We start from the raw sequence: 22,587 nt of genomic DNA on the forward strand, positions 1-22,587 counted from the left end.
TTTTCTCACCAAATTTTTCTCAGATTCTAGAAGCTATTGGCATGGCCAGGAAGAAACATACAGATTGTGTTACAGGAGACTTGTCAGAGGTGACCCAGTCCAGCAAACGTGAGCAAGATCCTAGCTTAATGTGGGGAAGAGCAAAGTTTTGGGATGTATTGAAGATGTAATAGTGTAAAACCACACTTTTCCACCATATGTTGTCTTAAGACTCCATGGTCTGAATCAGTTGTTGGCTGTATTCAGCTGGAAATGGTAATAGTGGTGGCATGGCCGAGCTAGTACTGTTTGTAGGAAAGGAGATCAGGGAATCTAGAACTCTAAGACACCAGGATATATATTCTAGAAGTCAGTTGCCAATATATCTCTCAGTAAAGAATCTAGATTGTGTTTATGATGTGTTTGGCACATTCAGTTAGTTCATACATTGACTATTTGGGCATGGGTACTTTTATCTCCATTTTATAGATGAGAGAAACCAAAGTACAGAATTTAGCTTTGGTTCCAGATCAGATGTTTGGTCAACATATGCCACAATGACTGATAAAAACGTGTGAGATATTTTTTAAAAGCCTGTGAAAGAAGCTAGGTAAACATTTGAGACCTTTCTTAAGTCCTGGGGAAGCAGATTAAGCTCTCTCACAGAACTGAATCTTTACAAGTTAGGTTAGAAAGCACTTGGATCTCATAAGTAGTAGTTCTTTGGAAGTTTCACTGACATTTTTTTCTAGGATCAATAAATTCTCAAACTTGCATCAAAGTCATCTAGAGAATTTGTTAAGTAAGATTCAGTAGGTCTGATGTGGTCTGAGAAGTTACATGTCTAGCAGGTTCCCTGGTGATGTTGACACATCGCTTTGAAAACCACTGGCAAAAGAACCCAAAACAAAGAAGACACATCATATTATTGATTCTTTGGTGAAACAGTAGGAAACTAGTCCTGGGAGGGAATTCCAAGACCACAGGTAAAAATTGAAATTTAGAGGTTTCCAAAATTCAATGGATTATACTTAGCCACTCATTATTGAATTTGGAGTCCAAAAGACTTGTATGGTCACTTCCTTTTTTTTTTTTTTTTTTTTTTTGAGAGTGCCTGTGATTACAAAGGGAAATCAAGAAAGGAAAATCACTATGTAAATATTGAAATTCAGTGGTAACTTAACAACGATATCACACGTGTGTATGTGTTTTCCTCCAAACCATTAAAAATAATGATTAATTGATATATATGAATTTTCTCATGGATTTTTTTTCCTTCTTTGTTTTTCTTCTGGTCTCTGTAGGTGGCAAATCTTCCAAAAGACTATAAGATAGCCCTCAAATATGTCCCCGGGATGGATGTTTTGGTATGTAAACTGTACATTTCTGCGTTTCTTTTTCAGAGCTGACAAAAGAGATGAGAACATTCTATTGAGACAGGAAATTATCTACCATTTAGGAGTTTACTGATTGTATTTGAAGAAGGTATTTTTGGAATTTGACTTGCATAGTTTTGTTTTTGGCTTTCTTTTTTTTTTTTTTTTTTTTTTTTTTTTTTTTTTTTTTTTTTGAGCAAGCGAGAGCAGAGGAGGGCCAAAGAGAGAGAATCCCAAGCAGCCTCTATGCTGTCAGCAAAGAGCCCAGTGTGGGGCTCAAACCCATGAACCATGAGATCATGACCTGAGCTGAAATCAAGAGTTGGGCACTTGACTGACTGAGCCACCCAGGCGCTCCATAAATGTGTATTTTTAATGAAACATTATAAATACTACCATGCCTCTTTCCTATCTCCAGTGGTCCCCACTTTGTCTCATACAGGCAATTTGACTCTTAGGAACAAGTATTTTGAGCTGGAATCTTTCATTCTACCATGTGTTTTCAAGTCATGGCCTGAGGAGTTGTTTCAGTGCAACAGTGCATAGTAACTCTGCCTGCTCTTTCATATTTACAGCAAACTATGCACCCATACAGAAGATACTGTATTTTTTGCATATTTTCATATTTGTTAATTGCACTGTAGTACATATACCACTTTGCAACTTGCCTATATTTTGTGACATGCCTTTGACCAATAATGTGCCGATCCACGATGATTCATTTTAACTACTGGATTGTGTTCCTTGACTTAATTTAAAATCATTTGGGTTACTCTGCAAGTAAACATCTTTCCACGATTTATGAAATGCTTATTATAAATCCACCCTGTGCAAGTTGTCTTAGGCTTTGAATACTTTTTGTGGCTTAGTCAATCAAAATGATGACCATTTTAAGTGTGTTACATCACTAAGTGCTTGTGCTTAAAAAGTCATTCAAAGACTATAAGGTTATTTTCAAGAGAATGTCAAAGGCCAATTTTCATTAAGAAAGTAAACATTTTATCACGAGCTGTCTAAAGTTCCTTAGAACTCCTTCGAATGTGTTTCTTCATGTTGAACCAGATATCCTCAAGTTTAGGTTAGTGTCTGTTCCACTGAATTAGGGGGAGTTCTTTTCAAATAGGAATGTAAAATCATAGCAGCTTGAAAGTTAATTCATCTATTCAGTCGATCACTCAGGCAGCAGGTACAGTATTTGTTAGGAAAAGTTCTGGACATTTGCCCTTTGGCAGACATTTTAAGGAATAAACACATCAATTAGCTTTATGTGCAAAAAATTTAATAACTAGGTGAGGGGGACTATCTGGCCTTTTCATAATGCTTTTTTTTTAAACTTTCATAATGATTTCACATATTTATTTCTTTAGATGGTTAGAAAAACCCTTCAAGGAAGGCAAGACAGCTTCTGTGATTTGTATGGGTTCTTGTTTTACAAATGACACACTGAGGTTTATAAGCATTTGCCCAGGGTTATCCAACTAAAAAGTGACAGTCTTAAAAGGAAACCTCTAGTCATCAATAGCAAGGGAGGGTATCCTAAGTGAAACACGTAAGTAATAAAGGTGCACCCTGCTCCTGACAGAAGCATTTAGGTCTGCGATTGCCAAACTCAAATCATGCAGCTTTTCATGTTAAATTGAAAATAACAAAATAGATTACTTTGTGCTGATAAAATCCTAGGTTGTGCTCAGTCACACATTTTAGTATGGGCTGTGGTAGCAAGAGTCAAACTTGCAAAAATAAAGCTGATTCGTTGCCACGTTTTGTTTTTTTTTTCTTGTTTCTGTAATTGAGAAAAGTCCACTATTATTTGATCTTGGCACACCGTCCTGGCACAACTGGAGAAACTTTGTTCTTGGCTACCACAGTTGGCAAGAAAAATAAGCTCGTGCATAAGGCTTTGGGTAGAAACGGGGTCTTACACTTTGTTTTACCTTTATTTTAAAATGTTAGTTTCTGCCAAGACCAGAGGAGTTTCCCAGTGGAGAGGCCAGTGATTATTTGTCAGTGGTCAGAGACCCAGCTGCGTTATATTTTGTCTTTAAACAATAAAGGGTGGAGTAGGAATCAGAATGAGCACCAGAAAGATTGTCTGGGGCCACGGCGATAAAATTCCGTCTTGAAGCACCGGGCAGAAGGTGGCTCTAGAATAGAATACGCTTTATTGTTGTAGTTTTGCTTTAAAATTCTGCTAAGTACTCCTGAAAATGGTGGGGGGAGGGGAGGTACTTTTCTAAGGGACCTCTTAGAAAATTACCTAGGAGTTTCCTTCTCACAAATAGCAGGGTGCTACCAGCCAGTTGGTATTTAAACCTGATGATAATCACCAATTCTGTCTTAAGCTCTTGAAACTGTAATATTGCCAGACTGTTAGGATTTTAAGTCACTAACCTTAAAAATCCTAAACATTTCTGATCCTTTCATTTACCAGTGACATTATTGCAGAAAGACCAAAAATTGGATTGCTGAATTTGTGCCACACATCTGCTGTTATCCCAATGTTTATAAAATGATATATATTATGACTTGCTTATGGTATTTGAGTAAAAAGAAGATTTATCCATTTTTAATTATAGATTTATCAGCTTTAACTTTTTATTTAGAAATAATTCCAAACTTACAGAAAAGTTGTGAGTATTCCAAATACACTCACAAACTCTTTAATGCATATTCATCTACTTTTAACATTTTGCCTCATTTACTTTACTAAAGTAAATGTGCAAGCGTGCGTGTTATTGTTTTTCTGAACTCATCGAATCACTTGTATATATAAGGGATGTTTACCACTACATACTTCAGTGTGTGTTTCCTAAGTAAAGGCTTTTCTCCTTTGTAACCACAGTATGGTTGTCAACTTCAGTAAATTTAGCAATAACTAAAATACTTAAATCTATTGGCTGTATCTTTTTAGTATTTTCCTCTAGTACAAGATCCAGGCTAGGATAATGGCTTGCATTTTTACATCAGGTGTGAGACGGCCAAATGTCTCCCAAAGATGTCCCATGCTGTGACCATATCACCTTACATGTAAAAAGGGATTTTGCAGATATAATTAAATGCCCCATCTCTAAGTCCTTAAGCTATCTGAAATTATCCAGATTGTTCTATTCTAATCACATGAATCCTTATATGAGGAAGGCAGAAGCATCAGAGCCAGAGAGAGTGATTAGAAGATGTTACGCCATTGGCTTTGAAGATGGGGAAGGGGCCACGGGCCAAGGGACACAGGTGGTGGCCTCCAAAGGCTGAAAAGGGCAAGGAAAATAATTCTCCTGAAGAGCCCCTTTGAATAAACCAGCCCACGTGCACACCTTGATTTGAGCCTAAACAGCCTGGAGTTGGATCTGACCTCAACAATTGTAACATCATAAATTTGTACTGTTTTAAGCCCACCAGTCTGCTTTAAGAGTTCCTCAGCCTTTCTTTTGTCTTTATGACACTGAGATTTTTGAGTAACACAGCCCTCCTCTTTAAGTAAAACGTGTGTCTCTGAGACACTTGATTCGTGTTTCTTGATGACTGTTATATTCAGGTTATGTGTTCCAAGCCGTGAATGCTATATAAGTGATGAAGCATCCTCAGGTTATCATACCCGGAGGCACACAGTGTCCATCTTCCCCCTTCGTGGCGCTGTTTGGATCACCTGATTAAGGTGTTACACTGTTTCTGTGTGTTTACTCATGAGCAACTCAGAAGCAATATTTGGGGAGATGTTTTAAGACCATGTACGGTTCTTCATCAAAGTTTATCCCATAAATTGAGTATGTATTGACGATTCTTACCTAAACCAGTCTTTGCCACATCAGTTTCTATTTTCAAAGGCAGGGTTAAACAAAGAAGCCCTTGGCAATATGTAACAATAAGCCTGCAGGCCACCTTCCCTTTAGCACCTTCACCCTCGTGTCCAGGATTCCCATTCTCAATTCTCCCCACCTTTCTCTACCCGGCCCTGCGGCCTCTGGGCTCTTCCCATCTCCCTTGCCATTTCAGGACTTCTCATTTGAGGTTTTGACTCTTCTTGAGTAGACAGAGTAATTAAAAAAAAACAAACACACCTGATTATTTTACCCCTCCTTCTTCATACACTTTGATGTCTGTGTGCCTGTTGCTCTTAGGAAACAGAAAAAGGAGCTCCTTAAATAACACCTTCAAGATTCTCATGATCTGGCCCCTTTCCAAGTCCTCTTTTAGCCGCACATCCTCACGTGTTTTCTGTTGCCACTGTTCCTCTGCACACGGCTTTCTGTGTACCTGAGTAGTCCTTTGATTCCGGCAACTTCTGACTCTTGCTTTCAATTTCACTTCTTTAAGGGAGCCTTCCCCTTCTTCCTCGAAGAAGCCAAGTCCTCCTGTTGGAAACTCTTTTTGTAACATCCTTCAAAATAGCAGTTTTCCATTTATCTGCAGATTTATTTAATTGATAACCTTCTACTTAACGCCTGTAAACATCTGTAAGGCAGGAATCTGTCGATGTTTGCTCTTATGTCTTCAGTGCGTGATGAACAATAGGCACTTAATAAATCTCTGCTGAAAGTGACGAAGGAAGAAGTTCCCATGTCATCTCATGTAATTTCTCTAAGGAGCAAATTTGACCTGAGTAGAGTACATGAGATTATTGTGTTGAGTGCCTGTAACTCCTCACACAATACCTGCACTTCAATATTATTGCTGTCTTTTTTTTAGATATGTGTATTTTATTAAAAATCTTAGATATGAGGTATTCAATTTTTAAGGGTTTTTTTACGTTTATTTTTGAGAGAGAGGGAGAGAGAGAATGTGAGTGAAGGAGGGGTGGGGAGAGAGGGAGACACAGAATCTGAAGCAGACCGCAGGCCCCAGGCTCCAAGCTGTCAGCACAGAGCCTGACAAGGAGCTCAACCTCACGAACTATGAGATCACGACCTGAGCTGAGTCGGACACTCAACCAACTGAGCCACCCCACGTATTATGCAATTTTTAGGAATCATGGTTTTCTTGAGGCTTCTGTCCAACCGCTTTCACTGAGTCATTTCCATATTCAAGAACATTCTCACTGTTCCCAGTAACTAAAGGCTGAAAGCCAAATTCCTGAATCTAATGTTCATAATCTTCATAATCTTGCCTCCTCCTAACCACCTCATCTTAATACCTATTTTTGCCCAACACAAACCAGCCACCCCAGCTAGATGCATCCCTGCCTCCTAAAATTACGTTGCTTAGTCTCAACTCTGACTTTGCTCAGTGCTACTTCCCTTGGCCAGGGATGTCCTTTCCCCTTCCATCCAGCCATCCCAATTCTACCTGTAGAATCCTGCAGTGTCTCGCAGCTAAAAGCATCTTCTCCATGGCCTCTTGTCCAAGATCAGGGTGAGATCTACCTTTCTCACCAGGGCTAGTTCCTACTGTTCCATGCTCTCTTCCCTGCATCATCCAGTAAAACTGGCTTCACCCCTACTCTGCTTGCCTCGGGGGATGCAGTGGTCAGGAATACCAAGATGGTGTCTGATCTGTAGACTTTACCTTTTAGTTCATCATCTCTGAATTTTTATAGAACTTGTCCAAAAACAACTTATTTTGGGTACCTGATCATATTATTTCTCACCTAGCTATTTAAAATTGTATGTGTTATATATTTGTCTCAAAGTGTTGTGAGAAATAATTAAGATAGGAAAAGCCCAAGATATAAGATCTATATACATTGTCAGATGCTATCATTATTATTTTCTTATGTTTTCTATTTTTACTGTATTTTATTTGTCTAATGATTAGGGATCAAATCTTTCACTCCTTTATATTTCCTCACCTTTCAAGCAGATAGTAGTTACTCAGAAACTGCTTACCAGTTAGCATTTAACTGTGGCAAAAAAATGTCTTGATTTCCAAATCTTGAAAGGTCCATCTTCATTTGTTTAGAGTTCTTTGGTTCTCACTAACAGTAATGAATTCAAACTTAATTCTAAAGAGGAAAGAAAGAAAGAAAAAGTTCCGGTTATAAGGATACTGAAGAGTAGCATTCCAAGTTAAAGGGCAAGGATGCAGCCAGGCTTCATGAAGGGACTCCAGCCAGTTGTCCAATCAGTTATGGCCACAGAGCAACTTCACTAGTTGTGAGTATGATTCCTGAGGGGCAACCCTATGGTTAGAAGTACTTCCTGTAGAAATAGATGAAATCAGCCAAGCAGACACTGTAGTTATCTACTTCTATCTCCCATAGAATAAGTATTTATTTAAAAAGAATAGGTATAAAATGTTAATCAAATGAATAAAACATAACATTAAATACTAATTCTAAGAAGATTGTCTTTTTTTTAATTTATTTTTATTTATTTTTAGAGAGAGCACATAAGTAAGGGGGGGGGGGTGGAAAGAATCTTAAGCAGGCTCAGCTGACTCTGGAGCCACCCAGGCATCCCAAAACTATTTTTAAGTGGCTCTTTTGTGTACTCAAACTACAGGCAGCGTCCATCTTTAGTGATTATGTTAAGATGCTGTTCAGAATATCTAGACCACTGCTGTCTAGTAGAAACATAATGAAAGCTATATATATAATCTTAAAAATTGTTCAGTAGCCACATTTTAAAAAGTTAAAGGGGGGGGACATGGGGCACCTGGATGGCTCAGTCAGTTGAGCGGCTGAGTCTTGATTTCAGCTCAGGTCATGATCCCAAGGTCGTGGTATGGAGCCCCTCATTGGGTTCGTGCTGAGCGTGGAGCCTACTTAGGCTTCTCTCTCTCTCTCTCTCTCTCTCTATCTCTCTCTCTCTCTCTCTCTCTCTCTCTCTTTACTACGATATATCCAAAATATCATTTTACCCTATCAATATAAATTAATGGAATTTTACATTTTTTCATGTTATTCAAAATCCACAGTGTATTTCATAGCTACAGCACATTTCAGTGCAGACGTTAAATTTTCATCAGAAATATTTACTCCATGTTTAGATTTTTATAAAGTTTACAGTTGAAAGTGCAGATTCACAAACCTAAGATTTTCTAAATATACTTAAAAATTTTTCAGTCATTGAATCAAGTATTGATTTTTAAATGTAAACAAATTAAAAGTAAGTAAAATGAAATGTTAGTGCTTTATACTAGCCACATTTTGAGCGATCAGTAGCCACAGGTGGCTAATAGCCCCTGTATTTTATGACCCCTTTAGTCTATGGAGAAATTGAAGCTCTGAATAGACGAAGTGACTTGACTGAAATCACAAAGTGTGTTAACAGTTAAGACTAAACACCGAACCTCTCGTTCATCCTTTCTGCCCTCACCTCTCTGTGCTGTTCCTTCCTCACTGTGCTATTTTGTGTCTGGCTCAGGGACCATTTATAGGCCATGGGAAACAACACATATTTATAGTATGTGGGCTGATTACCATCTTAATCAGGTTAAAGTTGCTACATCACTTTAATTCAAGCAAGAAAATGCAAAGTTAGATGCCTAAAGTAAATACCGAAGACCCAAATTGTTTAGGGAGAAGACCAAAATAAATCCTGACAAAACCCGGCTCCTCCAAAAGGGAGTTAAGATTTTAGAGATTCCACACTACTAATGTGAGCACACACTGCTTTTGCAAAGTGCTTTTATAGAAATGTTTGAAATTTGCCTGCTGTGGAATGTTTGTGGGTAGCAGGGGAGTGTCAGTTCTCTAGCCTTTAAGAGTAAATACCAGAAGGAGGATAAGGAAAGGCCACTAAAGGCAATTGGCATTTGCCGTTTGGTTGTGACCATTGGCTCGGAGAAATTTATTTTCATCAGTAGACTCTGAATTCATTGAAATGAGACGGAACCATTTCCGTTCCCAAGAGATGTCTTAATTGAGTCCAAGGGCCAGTATAGTCTGGTCTAGATGTGAGACCACAAGACTCATAGACAACCTGGCAGAAGAAATGCTGCAGCTGTATGTGCTTTGTATCACTGACAAAAGAACTAAGTGAGTGCTTGGGAGTCTCGGTTTTGTAATGTTTCTGTTTTAAATTTATTGTACAACCTTGGACAAATCACGTCATTGCTCTAAGTCTTGGCATTCCCATCTGTGAAATTATGGGGCTGGACCAGGTGGTCTTCGGTATTCCTTCCAGATCCAAACTATTGTGATTCTAATGGCGTGGCTCTAGGTTCTTTTGATTTCTCAGAAGGGAAATGCTTTAAACAGGAGAGGAAACAAAGGAATGCTTTGTGCCTTGGGCATTCATACCTCTAATACTGGCACACACACATTAAAGAAAAGAAAACAAAAACAATCTAAGTGGGCGGTAATGCTAGTAATTAGATTAGTTGGAATAGAAGACTGAGTGCATGCTTCTTGTGAATATTCCTCAGAGGGCTCATGGTTATGAGCCAGTGCTGTTTCTCTGTAAGAATCCTAACAGATACATTACCCCAGCTCCTTTGTCAGGAACTCTCACAACGCAGATACCAACCTTAGACCCAGTAAGGAAGCACACAGGTATCTGTCTTCAAATAGCTACCAAATGGAAAGAAGCGCCAAGTGCTTGCATGAAGAAATTTACAGTACATTGTGTCCACTTTCACCTTCTGATTCTATAAAGCTAATGGTGACTGCTCTTAGAGACTCCCTCTGCATCCAAGATTGATGCAGAATAATGTGTCAAGTTCTTTCAGCTAACAAAGCAGAACAATTTCTTGAATGAAGCAGAGGACAGAGAAGAGAAAGTATGGCAGACTCAGTAAGTCCCCAGGATGTTTGTTTTTTAAATTTTTATTTTTTTAATGTTTATTTTTGAGAGAGAGCTCATCTGCAAGTTGGGAAAGGGCAGAGAGAGGGTGGGGAACAGGATCTGAAGCAGGCTCTGTGCTGACAGCAGAAAGCCCTATCTGGGGCTCAACTCATGAACGGTGAGATCATGACCTCAGCCCACGTCGATGCTCAACCGACTGAGCCACCCAGGCACCCACTAGGATGTTTTTAAAACACACAATTTCAGCCAGGGTCTCAAATGTATCAGTTCTGGGATTGCAGAGGTGTTATATCACATATCATATGTTATCTATTTCATATATTCGTATATTATGTATTTTAAATATGTGTGGTTTTAGAATGTGCATGGATTTTTTCATTATTGATCTTTAGAAGCAGTAGTATTCCTAGTTATGTTTAGAATGTTTTTAAGTATAATAGTTTTTATATCTTTCATTTAATCATTTAGTTAAATCATCAACTTAGTCATGATGCTATAAACTTTAAAATCCCTTAGGGGTACCCAGATGGCTTGGTTGAGCACCCCACTCTTGATTTCAGCTACTGTTGTGATCCCAGAGTTGTGGGATGGAGCCCCACATCTGGCTCCGTGCTGAGCATGGAGCCTGCTTAGGACTTTTCTCTCTCTCTCTACCCCCCTCTCTCCCTCTCCCTGTCCCTCCCTTCCTCTGCCCCTCTCCCCAGCTCACACACTTTAAACTTAAAAAAAAAAATCACTTACAGGAGGTTCACAGTTTTAAGCAAATCTTCAAGGGTAGGGGCGTGGTAGCCCGTTAAGGATATTGATGCATTATCATAGACTAACTTAGCATTCTAGAATGATATGTGTTATATAGGAATTGAAAGCATATCTTTCCAGTGGTTTTATCCAGAGTTGCTGTAATTAACCCAGAAAATGTAAGATGGAAGCTACCAAGAAAGAAGATAAGAAATTGAGAGTATGGAGTTAAGGAAAACCCAGATAGATTTTCCCTTTCATTTTTATTTTATTTATTATTTTTTTAATTTTTTTTTTTTTTTTTGATAGAGGCAGACTACAAGTGGGGGAGGGGCAGAGGGAGAGGGAGACACAGAATCTGAAGCAGGTTCCAGGCTCAGAGCTGTCAGCACAAAGCTCCTTGCGGGGCTCAAACCCATGAACTGTGAGATCATGACCTGAGCCGAAGTCAATCACTTAACTGACTGAGCCACCCAGGCAGCCCTGGATTTTCCCTTTCAAAGCAAGGATTGTATTTCTTTTTGTATGTATATGGGTGAGTCGAACATTAAGTTATATGTACTTTAAGAATTTGAAAGGTACTTTTTACATCACTTCATTGAACTCCTCTGTGGCTTTATCAACTTTCCTAATTCTTCACATTCTTCTGTTAGTAAAATAGAGAACATTATTTATATCTTACATTCTTCTAATGCATGTTGTGAGTTAATATTTATATGGAACTGTTTGAGCTTAAAATTGTCTCTGAAGGCTAAGAAAGTGTGACAATAATGCCTGTTATTAAGGCAAAGGAAAAGATTACATTTGGGAGCCCCATAGCCTTAAATCATCCATTTCCTAATCATAATCTTGGAATCAGTCAAAAAAAAAAAAAAAACAGGTCTGTCATCTCACAAATGAAATATTAGCTTACTGTATTTTGTTCTCTTTTGCAAATCATTGACTATATTTAATTAAAAAGAAAATATGGAACTGCTTGATGATATAGTCAGAACTGGTTTTCTTTTTTGCAGGGAGACAGGTCAAAACTGGCCGATATTTGATATATTTTTTTTAACCTCAGATCTATCTTTAATAAGTCCAAGAATCCTGGGGTGCCTGGGTGGCTCAGTCAGTTAGGTGTCCGACTTTGGCTCAGGTCATGTTTTCACGGCTCGTGGTTTGTGGTTTGAGCCGCACATTGGGCTCTGTGCTGATAGCTCAGAGCCTGGAGCTTGCTTCCAATTCTGTGTCTCCCTCTCTCAGGCCCTCCCCCACTCACACTCTGTCTCAGTCTCTCTCTCTCAAAAATAAACATTAAATTTTTTTTAAATAAAAAAAATAAGTCCAAGAATCCTAAAATCCTAACATGTAACTCTTTGAACAAATTAATGAAAAGATAGAAGTCTGAATTGTACAGTTTTTTCCAAGAAAATTATTGCAAGAATGAATAATGAATGAAATACAACTTATAAGATGTTTAGAGATGTGTTTTTCAGCAGTGTAGTACAGAAATTTCGTATTGGCTATTGATGAATTCATGTTAAAGGGGCAGATTTGGCTAAGATTAGATTGTTGGATTGCCATGATTTCACTGTAAGAAATTACAAGTTTAGGCTTGAGGATTTTCCTGGAAAAAGTTGATTGCCTCAGCTGTTGATTAGGTATGTGGACAGAACGTGGGTGGCCATGAGGGAGTCGTCATAGCTAAATGAGAACTTGAATGCATAATGCAAACCTAGAGTTCAGCTGAAAATAGAGATAAACAGAAGTGGTAGCAATAAGCACCCCCAGAGTTCCCAGGTTTAAATATAAGAAACCTATAAACAATTTTTTTTTCTACTTTAACCACAAAAAAGAAAAAACCTCACTTAAGGCAAAGATTGCAGAAACTAAATGAATACCTTATTTCAGATTAAGGGAACTTGATTTTGGTTCTTCCACATCAGAAGATCTGAGGGGAAGGATAGGCAAGAATATTTATAAAGCGGAATAATGACAGAGTTTGAAGAGACCCAACACCTAAAATCTTCTTGCCACAGTAAAATTTGCACAATTACAACAGAATGAACTAATTGGGGAAGGCTTCCCTGCCCTATAAATACCCTTCAAACAGTATTTCCAGGATATGCTGTGTCCTGTATCCTAGGAAATGTGCCCCTTGCTGATAGGGCTGGCTATCTAAAAGGGAATTATCACTGCCTAAATGGTGGGAGACTTGGAGAGTGATTAAGCCCTGTAGGAAAGACTGACATCTTGGAAAAAGACGTGCGAATGATGTGAATGTGAACTTGCATGTGCTTGGGATAAGCACTGAGTAAACAAAACAAAGAATCCATTCTGAACATACTTTGGAAACACATAGTCTTTGAGAACTTGGTTGATGAGTTGAGTGAAATGGCCTAATTGAACTAATTCCCATTTGGGGGTTTGTTTATTCTACTTTTCTGAAGCCAGAGCCAACACTCCTGAAAGTTTTGAATGTCATTTAGTGCTTCCAGGAATTGGGGCTTACCATTCTGTAGATAAACCAGTCTCCTTTTTAGCTGTGTTCTATTAATTAAAACTGTTCTGTTAAATGAATAGATGGCCCCCAAATATCCTAATTTAGGATAAATTACTTGGCCTTCCCTTAGAGATATTCTGCTGGTAGAAATCGGATTTAGTGGTTTGATTCATTTTATGTGGCATCAGTTACTCCCTGTGATTATAATATATTTATTACAGCAGAAGTTATTTTAAATAATTTAGGATCACATAAGCTATGGCAATTGTAGCCATTCCCAATCTTTTTTCCCTCACTTGTTACATTTTAGCAGATTAAAGAAAAAAAATCAGAGCTTCTACTTAAAAGATCCTTGTGAGAAAACATAACATTAAAATACAGAATATATATGAACTTAAGTAATTATTTTAAGTAATGCCGCACTAATTTAAAAAATCCTGAAATCCATTTTAATGTATCAAGGAGGTTTTTTCCTAATAATCTAAACCTCTACTGGCCCAGAACCATTCATAGCCAAGGTTGGGAAACTATGCCCTGTAGGTCAGATCCAGTCTGTACCTGGTTTTATATGGCCAGCTAACTGAGATTAGTTTTTACAGATGGACATTTGTGGTCTGTTTGATAATAGAGAATGCTGTGAGGCCCAACCACACCAAATGCTGACCCAAAATAAAGAATTCCATTAATTTTATTGGTAGACCTGTACTAAAAAAGATTAAATTTGGTTATTATGCAAAAGAAATTATATTCAATTATATTTTCTGTAATAAAAGTTTTGTAGAAATTTTCTTTCTATATATGTACCTGCATAATATCCTTTATTTTTGCCTCTTAGCATGCCAAGTCTAACATATTATCTGGCTCTTTACATAAAGTATAGATCCCTGACAGAGTAATTTTTTTCTCATGTATTTTTTTCTTCACTCATGCATCTGTTCAGCAAATAATTTCTGAGCAACTTTCACATGCCAGACACAGTTCTAGGCCATAGGGACACCATGGGGAACAAGCTTTTATAAAAAAAAAAAAAAACTGCCTTCATAAAACTTACAAATTATGTACATTATCTCCCCATAACTACCTTGTTCCATTATTCCCATTCCCATCCAAGAGAGGTTCAGAGAATTTACGTGGCTTGCCTGGAGTTTCTCAGCCCAAAACAAACCCAGTTATACCTGACTCTTAAGATTTGAGCTTCTAACCAATGGGCAGAGCTAGCATCATGGGCAGGACTCTGTGCTTGGTTTAATGCTTTACTGTCACCATCTTGTAATTAGTCAGCTTTGAACAACTTTTTGAACAATAAATGTATTTTCATTTTGTCCTTGGACCCACAAGTTATGTGGCTGGTCCTACTGCTAAGGCAAAAGTGCTTCTCTCTCAGACCACATTCCTGCCATGATTGTTGTTTGATTTTTAAAGACCCACATGAATTTATGTGTAGAGAAACCTTGAAATCTATCAAGCAGTTTGGAAAAACAGGCTATTTTTAATCCATTGCTTATTATTTCAGTTCACCAAAAGACTGCAAGTTCCTTGAAGGCTAGGGCTCTCTCCTACAGTTTTGTTTTTTTTTTTTTTAACTCCTTCTGTGCTAAAGCTTTTCTAAGAACAGTGAGTAAACTTGTCAAGGGTAAGACTTGGCTCTGTCTTAGTTTACTTCCATACGAGAGCAATATTGTTCATCATCAATATTGGCTCTGATCTTTATTAATTTGCAAATTTTGAAACCGATGTTAAATCTGAGGTAAACAAAACATCTGACCTGTTCTGATATAAGGAAATTCTTTATCCCGCAGTGACTAAAACATTGATGTCTTTGAGGGGTGACTGACCATAGAGATTTTATCTTCCTTTCTTTCAATTTCTTTCAGCCTAGTCATTGTTGGATAAGCGTGATGGTGGAACAGTTGTCAGTCAGCTTGACTGATCTTCTGGACAAGTTTTCAAATATTTCTGAAGGCTTGAGTAATTATTCTATCATAGACAAACTTGTGAAAATAGTGGATGACCTTGTGGAGTGCGTGGAAGGACACTCATCTGAGGTAACTTTGTATTCCCTGGGATTCCTTTTTTACTACTTTTCTCCAAAACCTATGCCCTTTGGCAGTGGCAAGAGTGGGGTTGTCTCTATTTGTGAAGTTTTTAATTTAAAGACTTTTAATTAAAAATTCTTTTCAGATGAGCACAGTGAATAGGTGTTTGTAGTTACCCTGCAATGCTGAAATCTACATTAAGGCTTAAAAGTTGTTACTTAACATAAAAATAAAATTTATTCACACCTCAACGTAAGAAAAAAAAAAACACCTTTATTTCAGAAGGTAGTGAAGTCCTTCTAACCTACCTATTAGGTTACAAATGTTCATTTATCTTTAAATGGAAAATTACCTATAATGAACACTCTTACTTAACCTTTTATCCATAGTAATCCTGTCACAATAATGAAGTGCATTTTCACATCTCCAGTCCAGGGCATTTGATGATTCGTTGTCACCAGCCTCAGAATGTGGTCATGGCAGTGTTTTCAGATCTAAGTATATTGAAGAGGCAGAGTACAGAGATTAAAAATGAGGTGTTAGGGTTCAAATCCTGACTCTGTCACTAATTAGCTTTGTGAACTTAACCTCCCTGTGCTCACTTTCTTTATGCCTAAAATGAGGACAATGACAGGATGCATCTCACGGAATTGACATTGGATGATTTCTGATTAATGCCTTAGTACCATGTCTGGCAAAATAAATCCTAATAAATATTTCTTATTCTTATTTGAGAACACCTCATCTATAATAAGATAGGTCTTGGGAGGCCTGCTTTGGCATAGAGTTTACAGTTCAGGGTTTATCCTACAGGCCTTCTAGATGCTTAAATCTAAGGTTTTAAACATGGTTCTGTACTGTAAAACTCAAATACTACCTTCTCATCCATCTTCCAGTCACTCTTCAAGACCCAATGTCAGTCCCATTTGTGTTTCAAACTGAGAGTTCTTACCATACTAATAGCCTCCTCACTGTATTTCATCACTTCTATGCTTTACTTTCTAATTTCTGAATAGTGTGTCTTAAAATCTATAGCCTCTTAGAGTTAACGTGTCTTTTCATATTGTTAGTACAAATAGTGTTCTGAGGTCAATGATACAAGGTCAAGGACCCCAAAAGTAGGGCATATCAGGAACAGTGTCACGGAGGAAATAAGCTCCCATTGGAGCTTGAAAGATGGGAGTTAGGTGCTAGGTAAATGGTGATGTCGAGAAGAGTACCCCAAACACTGGAGAATGTACACTTACTAATCATGGCACTTTGGCAAGAACCCAGCTGGTATTTCTCAATTTTTTTGGCGATTGAGTTAATCTATATAAAGCACTTAGAGTGGTATATAGCAAGTGCTACATAGGTGTTGTTATTACCTGCTTTTCTTTATAGGTAATCATGCATTTACAAATTCCTAAACTATAGTGTTGGTTTGCTTTCTTGGGGAACTTCTAGAAATTAATCATACTCTTTATTCTTTCATAACTTGGTTCTTTCACTTAGCATTGTTTATAACTTATATTCACTTTGATGCATACAGCTGAAACTCAGTTTTTTTCCTGCTTATAGAGTTGATTCAATATACCAATATTTATTAAACCACTCTTCTGTTGTTTGATGTAAGGGTTATAGAATACTGCTGCTAAGAACTTTCTTATATGTCTCCTGGTGCATATGTGCAAGAACTTCACTACAGTATTCACCTAGAAGTAGAATTGCTGGGTTACAAAGTGGACACATGTCCTACTTTACCAGAGGATATCCAATGTGCCAGTTTACATCATTCCACCAGTGTATGGGTCCCCTTTGTTCCATATTCTTGGCAATATTTAGTATCATCAGAATTGTTAATTTTGGGCTATTTGGAGAATGTGTTATGTAAGGGTATTTTTTTTTTGAGGAATAATTATTTTAAAGCATGTCTAGTCACCTTACTCATCCCCACCAGCACCCCATTCCTTTTATCTGGAGTTGAGCCCCAGACCTAACTGGATGGGATCACTACCTTGCAGTACCAATTGAATTATGTGTGTTAAAGCAGTTGTCTAAAAGTATCAATTTTACTTGAGTTTTTGGAGGACATGTTTATAATCTATTACCTTGACGTCAGTTAAATCTGTAAATTATCTGAAAAACACAATCCTTTTTTTTATTCTTCTAGAATGTAAAAAAATCATCTAAGAGCCCAGAACCCAGGCTTTTTACTCCTGAAGAATTCTTTAGAATTTTTAATAGATCCATTGATGCCTTCAAGGACTTGGAGATGGTGGCATCTAAAACTAGTGAATGTGTGGTTTCTTCAACATTAAGTCCCGAAAAAGGTAAGACATGTAAGCATTTCTAATTTAAATGTCAAAAGCAAGCTTGAATCTTGAATGTTTAGGTAAGAATCTACTTCTGACTCAAATATATGTGTAGCTAGAGAAAGATGTATGTGTATATGTGTAATACAAAGACCTATATCAATGGCATGAAAGAAATGATCAGTTAATTTGTTTGTTTTCAAGCCACAGCAACACTCCTCATTTTCAAATATAAGAATTGTGTGTGAGTAAACAATATAGGAATTAGTCACTCATATTTTTTATCTGGTCTTTGCTAGCATTGTGCAAGTATATTATTCTTCACCTCCACTCTTCTTAATGTACCCTTTTCAAATCTTTTCCTTAAGGTCTGCCTCTGGGTCATGAATTCTGATCTTCAGTAGTTACTCTGTATTAAGAACCTTTTTTCCCACTGGGTCCCAGTATTACAAAATCTAATTTCATTGCTTTTTCTGTTTTGTTTTGTTTTGTTTTGTTTTGTTTTGAAGACCAATTACCAACAATTTGTGTTACTCATACTTATTAACCTATGTAAGCAATGAATCCTTGTTCTATAACGTGATTGTGGTGCATTTAATAAAAATAGAACAGGACTCGGTATGAAATAAATAGGATCTTAATAATCAAGATTTGGGAAGCAGACCTAGAAAATATTCTGGTATTGCACTTCAGGCTTTTGCGGACTCTGTAATTCATTAAATCGCCATGCAACACTGACACATTATTGCTTTCTATTTAGATTCCAGGGTCAGTGTCACAAAACCATTTATGTTACCCCCTGTTGCAGCCAGCTCCCTTAGGAATGACAGCAGTAGCAGTAATAGTAAGTACATATATCTGATTTAATGCATGCATGACTCCAGTTAGCATCTATAGGAGTATTGCATGGGCTTTAAAGGAAATTTCTGCAATTACTACTATTAATACTGTTCTGTTACTGTTCTTCCTGTTATGGTCTTCCTCAGAATTAAATATTAGGCTTGTATAAGTGGGTTTCCCTATAACTGGAAATAATTTTTAGAGAATTGTGTCAAAATCTTCTAAAATTATTTTACATAAGGCATGTAATTAATTTTAGATACTTTTAAGCTTTATTCATTGTCAACTTACATTTTTATGTGAAATTTGCCTGACAAAAATGGAATTTAAAAATTGAAAGTACAAATGTTGGTTATATAGAATTCCAAGGATATTTTCAGTTTTGTTTATATTTACTATTCACAGTATTTACTATTGTGTGTTTGTACATTTGATGATTTTATTTTACTATAAAATTATTTTAGAGGAGAATATGCTGCTTTGCCTGAAATTTCTTTCCTTTTAACCAAGAACCCAATTTTGTGCAAGTCTAATGTCCTCTTTTCAAATACAGGCAAGGTCATTATAAAGATCATTGGGTTTTACTAAATATTCTGATCCTCTAGTTTCATGGAAGCTGTAGGAGGAAGAACTTCATCCTGTGATCTTAGCTAAGAAAATCATCCCTCAAAACTTCGTAATGGGGCACTGTCATATGATCAGGGACATAGAAGAACTACCTGTAAATAAGAGTAATCAATTTAGTACCAATCCACCATAACAAATCTGCAATTCAGAAAAATTTTAAAAACCTCTAAAATCCATTTGTTTAGGAATTTTGGCCACCAAAACTGGACCTGACCCGTGATAAGCCTACTTATATATAGTATTTTTCCTTCCAAAAGTGAATATTTCTTGATTTCACTACAGAAATACTGTGTTTGATTACAGTGTGCTACCCAGACCTCAATGAGGATATTATATACAATATTTGTAAGACAGAACTTTGTAAAATCTGAAATTTTGAATTACATAACACGTCAGATCTGAAAAGTTTTAAGAACGGACTACATGGGTTAAGATCTCTACTACCAATTTTATTAATCTTTTCAAAGATGCAACTTTTAGCTTCTTAGTTTATATTATGTCATTTTTTTTTAAATTTTTTTAATGTTTATTTTTGAGAGAGAGAGCACGAGTGGGGGAGGGACAGAGAGAGAGGGAGACACAGAATCCGAAGCAAGCTCCAGGCTGAGCTGTCAGCACAGAGCCTGATGCGGGGCTCGAACCCATGAACCGTGAGATCATGACCTGTGCCGAAGTCAGATGCTCCACCGACTGAGCCACCCAGGCGCCCCTATTTCATTGATTTCTAATCTTTCTTATTTCCTTTTACTTGGGGTTGAGTTTTTTCAGCTTACTTCTAGTTTTCTTCAAGTAGAAAAATCTAATCATTGATTTTTAAACCATTCTAATTTTCTAATATAAGCACTTAAAGGTATAAGTTTTCTTGTAAACAACTTTAGTTGCATCCCATACACTTTGATATATTGTGTTTCCATCATTTCCTCAAAAATATTTTTTAATTATCCATGTGATTTATTCTTTGATTAATGGGTAATATTAAAATGGTTGCTTGATGTCTAAACATATGTGGTTCTTCTGGGTACCTTACTGGTTTCTAAATTCTGTTGTCAGAAAACATACACTGTAATCTTTCAAAATTTATTGAGACTTATTTTATGTGTATCATTCAAATACGGAGTGTAGCATTCTCAAATTTGATCAAAATGGTTATAGTGTTCAGATCTTCAATATCTTTATTACATTTTTTTGTCTAATTTTTTATCAATTACTGAGGGGTATTAAAAATCTTAAGATTGTGGATTTGGCCATTTGTCCTTTTGGTTATGAGTTTTTCACTTCATATATTTTGAAGCTGTATTATTAGGTGGTTATATTGATTATTATTATGGGTTCCCTGATTAACAGACCTTTATATTGTTACTGAAATATTCCTCATTACCTCTGCTAGTATTCTGTCTTGAAGTGTATTTTATCTGCATTAGTAGAGCCAGTTTTTCTTATCCTTACTTTTTTCATGGTATATTTTTTTCTTTCCAATCTATTGTCTTTATTTTTAAAGTACATCTCTGGTAGACAGTATATAGTTGGGCCTTGCTATTTTAGCAAGTCTTTGACTTTTAATTGGAGTGTTTAATCCATTTATATTTAATACAGTTATTATATTATTATTATTATCATCATATCAACATATGGTTGGATTTGGGTCTACCATTTTGTTTCCTATTTGCCTCATTTCTTTATTTCTCCTTTCCAGGTTGATTTTGGGTTAATTTTTTTTAATTATTTTGTTTTCAATAAAATTTAAAATTTATTATTTTGTGGTTGTTTTAGGAGTTACAATATATATCTTAACTTGAAATGTTCTACTTAGTTAATATTGGAGCACCAAGAAAAAAATAGGAGAAATATCTTTTGTGCTACATAGTATATTTAATCACACACGTGCCAATAACACATATATTAGGTAGTTTAATATTATCTCAGATGTTAGAGGTTTTGTTCATTGTTTTCCCTTGCCCCGATCTCTTTTCTCTATTCATCAAAATGTATAATTTCTACTTACCTGTTTTCATGTTCCCTGACTCTTCTGCCATTTGTAAGCTGCTAAATTTTTCATCCAGTACATTTTTATTTTTTGCTATTTTTAATTTTTTTATAGAAGTTTAATTCATACAAAATTGAGGAGAAGGTACAGAGATTTCCCACACCCTCCCTGCCCCCACACATGTGCAGCCTCTATTATCAGCATCCCCCCCCCCCCCCACCAGAGGTAACTTTGTTACAACTGATGAACTTACATGGACACATCATAATCATTGGAAGTGCATATTTTACATAGGGTTCACTCTTGGTGCTGTATATTCTTTGCGTTTGGATCTAGTGCATTTTTTTCATTTCTAAGTCTGTATTTTGCATTCTAGAATTTCCATTTGATTCTTATTTTCCTGCTGAGATTTGCATTCTGCATATTCATTATAATAATATTTTCTTTTTTGGCCCCTGGAACCATGGAACAGGATGGGGTTGAACCACATGGGTCCACTTATACATGGATTTTTTACAGAACTATAAATGTATTTTCTCTTATGATTTTCTTAATATTTTTTCTCTGGATTACTTTATTGTGAGAATACAGGATAGATATACAAAATATGTGTTAATCGATTGTTTGTTATTGGTAAGGCTTCCAGTTAGCAGGCTATTAGTAGTTAAGTTTTGGGGGAGTCAAAAGTTATATATAGATTTCAACTGTGCAAGGGGGTCATGCCCCTACCCCCACATTGTTCAAGTGCCAACTGTAGTTAATAAAGCTCTAAAAGTTCTTGTCTCCTAATCTCACCATGTAGGTCATCTCAGGGTTATTGTATATTGACTGCTTTTTTCTCCTGATTATGGGTCACATTTCCCTTTAAATAACTAGTAATTTTTTTAATATATGCTGGATATTATGGATACTATGTTTTTGAGAAAGCAGATTTTGTTTCATTCCTTTAGAGACTTTTGAGTTTTGTTCAGGTAGGCAGTTCAATTACTGGCAGACTATTTTCCTTGTCAGTCTTGTTTTTAAGCTTTCATGGAGGAAAGAGGGAGAGTAGCCTTATTTCTAAGGCGTGAAATTTCTGAGATATTGAGTGCTTAGAAAATCTCTCCATTCTTGCTTGTCAGAGCTCCTTTGTCTCTGAATGCCAAGGTCATAGCTTCCCAGGTGTTGTTTATTGCCAGGTTTTGTGAAGTCTCTTTCTGTCCATGTACAGTTTATTTCTTAACTGGTGACTTAAGGAGATTCCTCCAGAGATTTCTTTTCAGCCCCGCTCCTTTCCCACAAATAAACCTGCCCCACAAACTGTGGCCACTGCATCCCTGAACTTCAGTCTCTGATACCCTATCTCAAGTGAGACCGTTGAACTTTCCTTGGGCTCTATCTTCCATACCTCCTAGCTAGAAAATGAAGACAATCGTGGGACTCACCATGTGTGCTTTTACTCTCTTAGGGAATACATTCTTGTGCTATCTGTTGGCTAATGTCTGAAAGTAACTGCCGCCTATAATCTGTCTATGATAATAACTATTTAGGTTGGGAGGGCTAATCTG

General features: G+C 36.8%; 1 protein-coding gene across 5 annotated transcripts in view; it reads left to right on the plus strand.

The window, feature by feature from the left end:
- KITLG (KIT ligand) overlaps positions 1-22,587 on the plus strand; it is an 85,559-nt gene that overhangs the window by 44,147 nt on the left and 18,825 nt on the right. For 3 of the 5 annotated variants that reach the window (XM_019446391.2, XM_019446390.2, XM_019446392.2), the window contains 4 exons: positions 1,284-1,346; positions 15,134-15,304; positions 17,448-17,607; positions 18,350-18,433. In XM_019446391.2, coding sequence (XP_019301936.1) covers positions 1,284-1,346; positions 15,134-15,304; positions 17,448-17,607; positions 18,350-18,433 — 478 coding nt within the window. The remainder of the gene's footprint in view (positions 1-1,283; positions 1,347-15,133; positions 15,305-17,447; positions 17,608-18,349; positions 18,434-22,587) is intronic. The other 2 variants (XM_053896052.1, XM_019446394.2) reach the window with 2 other exon arrangements.

The sequence above is a fragment of the Panthera pardus genome, unplaced genomic scaffold (genome assembly GCF_024362965.1).
Source record: "Panthera pardus isolate Hobbes unplaced genomic scaffold, ASM2436296v1 HiC_scaffold_6, whole genome shotgun sequence".
NCBI classification, from domain to species: Eukaryota; Metazoa; Chordata; class Mammalia; order Carnivora; family Felidae; genus Panthera; species Panthera pardus.